The sequence below is a fragment of the Pterocles gutturalis genome, unplaced genomic scaffold, assembly GCF_000699245.1.
Source record: "Pterocles gutturalis isolate BGI_N339 unplaced genomic scaffold, ASM69924v1 scaffold17967, whole genome shotgun sequence".
Classification (NCBI taxonomy): Eukaryota; Metazoa; Chordata; class Aves; order Pterocliformes; family Pteroclidae; genus Pterocles; species Pterocles gutturalis.
In genome coordinates this window covers 38,252-46,402 of record NW_010110569.1, presented here as the reverse complement: position 1 = coordinate 46,402, position 8,151 = coordinate 38,252, and the positions used below count along the sequence as shown (strand labels likewise).

The window sequence follows — 8,151 nt, the reverse complement described above, 5'->3', positions numbered from 1 at the left end:
TCTGTACATATGATAAATAGATGAGCTGCTGTAAACATAACATTTTAAATAAAACTTCATAAAATACTATGCTTCCATTTGAAGCTTATTTTTTATAAAGCCCTCTCACTTAGGTCACCTCTGCAATTCTTCTGGATTATAACTTCTTCATTACGTGTCCATGTAGAGCAAAGCTCATTGGGGTCTTGTCTATAACTCATCCCCTTTATTCCAGTAAAACCAGTACAATTACCACTTACCTGCTAAATATAATGCTTTCACCTGAGGAGGCTGCAGTGCTTCATGAAAGATGATAACTGATCCAAGTTGGCCCTCCAAAGATGTTGGACAACCCCATTCACTGTCCTGAGTCCCTGCTGAGATCATCTTGGTGATGAGTTCTGGTTTTCCAAGCATCCCACCCCAACTTCCTGTAGCGAGAATGCCCCCAAGCGATGTCCGATGGGGCATAATAGGTGAGGAAAAAGGTGGATCTGGTATCTGAGATGGAGGAGGAGTTGTTGTTCTTTGACCAGCTGAACCAATGCAGCAAGAAGTGAAAGACTGGAGAGTCACACATGGAAGAAAAAAAACCAAAACACATACAGTAAATCGAACCTCCTTTTTTCACAGTTTACAAAGTAAATCTGAAGACTATTTCTGGCAAAATTGAACTAAATAAATTAAACCAAGAGCAACAAGTTCTGGCATGCCCTGGAAAAAAAGCAATCCAGCACACTAGGCTGAAAGAAAAAAAAAAAACAAACCAAAAATTAAACAACCACACACACACACAGAAAGCACCCTTTATCCAATTAAGAACAATCTGGTCACCTCAGCTGTTGTGTGACCTCTGGCAGGAGTAAAGCCAGGAAGGATGGTGCTCCAGATACAATGGTAAACGTTCCTCTTTTGGATTATATTCCAAAATACTATCTCAGCATATCTGCTACTGTACATTTCTCGTATCAGTTATTCCACTCCAAAAGATGCTCTCAAGGGAAGCTTACCTGCCCTACTTTTAGCTACCTTGATGTTTACAGTGCTTATTCTACAGATGGCCCAAAATCCAGAGTTTTATCTCATAATGGAAATTAAATTTACTCACATTTTTTATTATACTGATTTTACTATGACTGTGTCCAATTCAAGTGTTTGCTCAACCTATTTAACAAATATCAGATTAGGAGTTACAAAAGAGGGAAGAACGTTCAGTGTTGTAGCCCAGTTTAAATTGGATTTTTTCCACAAAAAAGAACAGACAATGCTTACAAAGAAAACTAAACTTGACATATACTCACTTTTATGGCTACTGTGTTTTTTCAGGCTAAATGTGCACACGTTCAAAATGGTTAGATTAACTGTGTGTAAACTGCTTATCCAGCTAACAAAGCAGGTATAAGATTAGGATATTAAGGGAACATACAGAAAACACAAGTAAAAAAAGTTACTGCTGAAAACAGCAGGGAATATTCCTCATTGAGTACTGTCACACCAATCCTACTGGCAGAGGTGTGATTTATTATGATTTACTCATCATAAATTATGTCAGTATGCTCAGGCAATTATGTTGGGGAAACCTCACAATCTAATCAAGGTAATCTGGGCTTTTTTGTCTTGTTTTTAAACTGAGATGATTAAACAAGCATTAATTAATGGTTAGTTATACTCCAAATTGATACTCTGGATACTGTCCAAAGTTGAACAGAAGCTTATTAGCTATAGGCTAAGCTATCTTAAACTCTTATGCAATTTCCAAATTAAAAAAGCCAACTATGTTCATACTGTTCTATGAGAGCTCACTGGACAGGTGTATGACTCAGAAGGTGAACTTACTTCATTCATGGCAGGGAACCGAAGTGGGGCAGAGACCTTCTGTTGTCCATTGACATAGATGTACACAAGGCTCTGACCAAAGGGCCTCTTTCCAGGCATGTGAACAATAGTTACGTTGTGCTGGTTAAGCAATATAAAATTAAGTCATTATTAAAAAGCAGTGAAATGATGGTATGGAAATATTTAACTTCACCTCTACTAATCCGGTGAGGAATCCACTTAAGAAATTAAATCCAAAGCAGCAACAAGAAGATAAGACTACCTATCATCTGTTTCCATTTTAAAGTATTTTACACGTAAACAGGTTTTTGAAGGGAAAGACATACAGATAATGCACATCAGTCCTGAAGTATGGGAACACAAAAAGGCAAGGCAGAAACACAGTAGCACATTTTATTCATTCACATAGCACCATAGCCACCTATGCTTGTTAATTTAATATTAAAAAAAATCTGCATGTTAAAAAAATCTCAAAGCACAATGCTGTAACCAGCTTATCAATAACAAATGCCTAATAACATAGGCATAACCTACCTCAATCAACCAGTAACCTACATGGAAATTGCTTGCATTATTTGAGAATAATCTGTTCTTCTGCAACAAATTATTTAAATACGATAAAACAGACCATTTGTAAAACAACAAAAAAATGAGCTTTGACTTCTGAGCTAACAGTACTATCCTAAATAAAGTGTTTTCCAGTAGCAAATCTTACCCAAAGAGAGTCAAAAAAACAATGGTCAGACAGCATCACTGTTGCATATTCCCTCTTCGTGCAAACGGCAACCACCAGCACCCCAGAGTATGTAATAAATGCTTCAAAACCCATACCACTTGCTGTAAAAAAGCTACAGAAAAAGATAACAAAACACACAATCAAGGACTTATTTCATCAAAACTATTGGAAATCACCTAACAGTGCATTCATTAAGGAGAGAACCAACTTAAGTCATTTGTCACTGGTCCAATATTTACTATTTGACTAGCTATTACTCTTGTTTCAAAAAAAACAAGATGAAGAACTGCCTCAAGGAAGGGACCCCAAGGCACAAGATATGCAAGCCAAAGGTGATCCAGAAAGAAACATAGAATCATTTAGGTTGGAAAGGACCTTTACTCCAACCATTAAACTAATACTGCCAAGTCCACCATTAAACCAGGTCCCTAAGCACCACATCTATACAACTTTTCAATACCTCCAGGCATGGTGACTCAACCACTTCCCATGGCAGCCTGTTCCAGTACTTGATAACCCTTCAGGTGAAGAAATTTTTCCCAATATCCAATCTAAACCTACCCTGGCACAACCTGAGGCCATTTCCTCTTGTCCTATCACTTGTTACTTGGGAGAAGAGGTAGTTTCAGGTAGTTGTAGAGATGAGGTATCCCCTCAGCCCCTTGTCACCAGTTCCCTCAGCCACTCCTCAAAAGACTTGTGCTCTAGACCCTTCACCAGCTTCGTTGCTCTTCTTTGGATACATTCCAGCACCCCAATGTCTTTCTTGTCTTGAGCGGCCCAAAACTGAACACGGTGTCTGAGGTGCAGCCTCACCAGTGCCCAGTACAGGGGGACGATCACTTCCCTAGTCCTGCTGGTCACACTATTTCTGATACAAGCCAGGATGCTATTGGCCTTCATGGCCACCTGGGCACGCTGCTGGCTAATGTTCAGCCGGCTGTCAACCAACATTCTCAGGCCCTCTTCCACCAGGCAGCTTTCCAGTCACTGTTCCCCAAGCCCGTAGTGTTGCATGGGGAAGTTGTAACCCAAGTGCAGGACCTGACATTGAGCCTTGTTGAATCTCCTACCATTGGCCTCAACCCATCGATCCAGTCTGTCCAGATCCCTCTGTAGAGCCTTCCTACCCAACCTCTCATAGCACCTTGTAGTCATCCATCTTTTACATGAAAACATAATGTTGGTCCCAACAAGTAATGTTTCAGTTTGACCCACAAAGTCCCCCCCACTGCAGTCTCTGGAAGCTACAATATTAAAGAAGAGATTGGTCTGCAACCTGTGCTGTTTTCTATCAATCAAATTGTGTCCATCAGCCCCTGGTAAAGTTGCCAATATTGTATGCAGATTTGTAACATTACTGTCACACTTACTAGATATTACTGTCTGATAAAACAATAAGTCACCAATTTCTTTTTTAATATGTGATTATCTATCAGCAAGAATCTTACCTTAGTGGGAAATGTAAATGTACTCATTGTTTTATATCTTATTTCACTCATATAATGAAGAAAATCAGCAGTAAGCAGCTATCTATAAATAAGCCCTGCAAGCACAGGTGTGCCTTAAGAAACCTTTCTTTTTTTAAGCACTTGGATACAAAATAATATTTATAGATTGTGAACTGCTATCCAAACCTGCTACACATCCTTAGGCACCATTATTCCAAGTGGACGCATTAACTACTATCAAGTAGCTGCATCTATTAATATAAAACACAAATACACACACAGAGAGCAGGAATATTATAGACAACCTCAACAGACGTAAGCTGTCTTACAATTAAACACTGTAAAACACAGCAGCTAGATCAATTTTTAATTATTTTTAATTCAGTTGCATGCTTAACATTTCAAGCTGAAACTGGAATTTTAAACATTTCACTTTTTTGTATTAATTTCAACACAACACTGTTTTAGCTTCCCAAAATTAGAAGGTCTTCAAAATTGTATGTCAATGATAACAAACCAGTCAGTTATTGGTATAATAGCTTCACACTGAAATCCGTTTGCAGCTTTTTTACTTCGTAGTGCAATTCTACCCCAGTTTTCTGTAACTACAGTCTACTTTAGATCTTTAGTGGGGGACACTGACAAATTCTGGAAACAGTGTTATGGCAGTTCACCAGGTGGCACCCTTCACCAGGGCTGTGCTATACAAATACACGGGGCAGCCACAGAAATTCAACAGGTCTCCCACCTGCCACCATGTTTATTAATAAACAGAAAGCAACACTCTAAGACATAGGGGTTTGGAAAATACCAATTCCATCACAACCAGAATTGCATTCTTCAACTTTTCCCCTGAAACTGCAGGGCAGTAAAATAGGACTGAAGGGAGCAAGGGATTCTTCAACTAGTATTCTCCTATGTTGCATTTCATTTGCTGATGAACATTAGTACCTAGAAAGTTAGATTAAACCAAGAACCATCCTTATGAATGTCTACTATTTAAGCAAATGAAGGTGTAATTTCATTGTGCTCTTATACAGAAAAACCAGATTTCACTACCTTTACAGGAAGGCTGTTCTATTTTGCCGTAGGGTGTCAGGTTTTTTTTTTTTTGGGGGGGGGGGGGGTTGCTTGTTGTTTTTGTTGGGGGGGGGGGGGTGGGGTCATAGGGTTGTGTTGCTTTGTTTTTTGTTTAAGCTATAAACCTTAATACAATTTGGAGTTATGGATATTGAAACTGTAGACAAGAAAGCATTATAACTGAGAAACTACATGCTTATTTCTGTAACACAGCCTGGCTCTGGTGACAGATAAAACTGCCCCCTTTCACAAACTAAGCACTATATATCACATTCTATGAAGATAAGCAGAAGTACCACATGTCACAGGGTACCATATGCTGCAGGGAACAGATGACCTAGATTTGTGCTGTTGAAGTAGTTATAGTAACTATACCTATAGAGTTGCTTCCTCTTGCCACTTTTGTTAGTCGTGCTAGGGTCCACCCGGTCCTGGTCAAGGCAGAGCCAAGCATTGAAAGAAAACGCAGAGCCTGGCCACTTATGAATTGATGGAACAGCAATTCCAGCCATGCTGTGGTACAAGTTGAAATACTGCAACGCACTAGCCATGCCCTGTTTCCGGGCCATTGCTAGAATGGCTCGCATCACTGGAACAACGTAAGGGTGAGCTTGTTTTGGTTCCTCAGTTCTCAGGAGCCGTATTAGTTGAAGCAGTTCTTCTGAGCCCATTGACTGGCTCCCCAAAGAGCCCAGAAGGGCAATCAGGTTCTCTGCACAAGTACAATGGAGCACAGAGTGGGAATTTAGTGTCTTAATAATACGGATGACCATGTTTGCATTGACGCACGTGGCACGACTCTGTCTGTTAATACAGCAGATTCGCCTCAACCAATTTGAGATGAAAATCTGCAGGTCATGTGATTCTAGTTCTGGAAGCCACTGGATAAGCAGCAATAAGGGCTGGACATTACTAATGCCTAGTATCCCAACAGCCATGTGGTCACCTTCAACAGCCTGAAAAACAGCAGAGAACTCAGACGTGAAATACAATAAAACAGGGCTAGAAGTACTGTTGAAAATACAAGCTTTTCAGCTTCAAAGCAAGCACATCTCACCATATTCATGAGTTCTTCCAGCAATTCCCGTGAGGGTTGACCCAGCGATTTTAGTACCTCATATATGTGTGCATAACCAATCCTCTCCTTGAAGACCTCCTGAGGACAAAAATTCCAGTCTCACTAACAAATAAAATGGACAAAAATTGCTTGTCTGCTGCAGTAGGTTCTAATCCAACACAATATTAGACACAAAATCATTAGAATGCAAGAATAATGTTTTACAGGCTAGAAATCTCTTTTTGATAGTAGTCCATTGTGCTATTTCTAGCATGCTGCAGATTCAAATAAAAGATCAATGTTATATTTTACTAATTACCTATACAACAATAGAATTGCTTTGTTATAATCAAAATGTTAATTCTATCACAAATACTAACACTTTCATTTTTTAATGTAAACTATAGCATGAAATTAAGTGATTACATTAAGAATTAGAAGTATTTAGATATTAATTTTGTAGTGAAAGATTTTCCTAGACCAGCTTAATTAAAAACCATCCATCCTAAACATTTCAAAAATTAGCAAAGTGTTCCAAGGAAGTTTTTCTGAAAACTGGTTTTTAAATGAAGAAAAAAAATAATCAAGCAGCAAAATCCAAACTGTAGCAGCCATTTATGGTTTAGTTAGTAAGCAGCCAACACATCATATGGAACAGATACTCTTCTCCCAACAGTATTCTGCACTGAAATTATAACTTTTTTTTTTAAAGGATTAATCTGTCAGCAGAAGTGAGATGATTGCTTATGTAAATATGGAAAGAAAAAATACATATGTTGCAGTGGAAGTACAATTGAAAACTTGACTGAATGTGAATCACAGCCAGTCCCCAGCTCCAAAATACAACACTTCCCAGGCTATCCAGAGTCAGTGGAGCAATAAGCACTGTAAGTAATGCTCTGGAGGAGCATAACTCATCTTGACTGTACTGCAAGTAGCAACTAAATCAGATGACCCCCACTCTTCCTTTAGCCTCCACTGTGCAGCCACATACCTTTTCCTGTGCCCAGACTCAGTAACCATTCACCCATGGGGTGAATCTAATGAACTCAGAGATATAAGAAAAAATACACTACTTTTCTGTGGGCTTAGCTTCCAGACAGATCCACAAACTAACCACAACCTATCCATTTATCAAATCACAAGAATAACTGCAAAGGAAGGGCAGAGAAACAGCAAGCCCACCATTTGGATAGCAATACCATCCTGGGTTAGTTTAAAGCCATGATACCACTACAACACAAACTCCTGACAGAAAATTCCTACAAATACCCATTATTTCTACCCCACATATTCATGGGACAAGTAATGACATACTTTCTTTACAAAGGTTCCAACTGCCATCAACGCTCTGATGTTCCAGTTTTGATAGAAAGATGGCTCAGTGTCCAGCCATTAGACACACATAAAGGAACAAGGGACGCTAAACAGCTATTCCTATCTAGTAGGAATGTGCGATCACAATCTGCTCATCTTTATGAGCAAGATTCATCAAGATATTGTGACAAAAACAAGATCAAGAAGCCTACTGCAAACAGACCTCTGCATATATACTGTTACCTTAGCAGCTGGAGACTTATGCATTACTGCTGTGAGGGCCTGAATGGTTGATACTGCCAAGCAGTCTAGGCGTCCCTGAAACACCTGAAAGCAGCAGGTAAAAAAGTTATATACAAATGTACAAAGACAGTTAAGCTCCAATATCTATACTGTACCCTCCTGCCCGGAGGGAAATCAAGAGTTTGCTAACATGCTTCAAAAATCATCTCCCCACCAGTCAAGATTTCATAACCACAAGGAATTTCATAACAGTAGACAACTAGTCACATACTTGAAGAGGAGAGAGAAGCATTCACAACACACATGGCACTTTAAATATTCTGATGGACAAACAGGTTTCCCTCATGCGGCTAATGGACAACCTCAAAAGGGAGGGAGGAAAACAAATCAGGAAACCTTTTGCAGTATGTGTGTCTATGCTGCTGGACAACCTGGCACCTGCAGTTCATATA

General features: G+C 39.3%; 1 protein-coding gene across 1 annotated transcript in view; it reads right to left on the bottom strand.

Annotated features, from left to right (window-relative positions):
• Positions 1-239: 239 nt before the first annotated feature.
• The window catches only part of LOC104461747 (neurobeachin-like protein 1), a gene marked incomplete at its 3' end in the record, with an annotated part of 43,733 nt that continues 35,821 nt past the window's right edge, over positions 240-8,151 (bottom strand). Inside the window, exons 11-16 of the mRNA XM_010073438.1 lie at positions 7,700-7,783; positions 6,140-6,238; positions 5,458-6,038; positions 2,531-2,663; positions 1,816-1,935; positions 240-543 (exon numbers count right to left, since the gene is read on the bottom strand). Of these exons, the coding sequence (XP_010071740.1) occupies positions 240-543; positions 1,816-1,935; positions 2,531-2,663; positions 5,458-6,038; positions 6,140-6,238; positions 7,700-7,783 (1,321 nt within the window). The remainder of the gene's footprint in view (positions 544-1,815; positions 1,936-2,530; positions 2,664-5,457; positions 6,039-6,139; positions 6,239-7,699; positions 7,784-8,151) is intronic.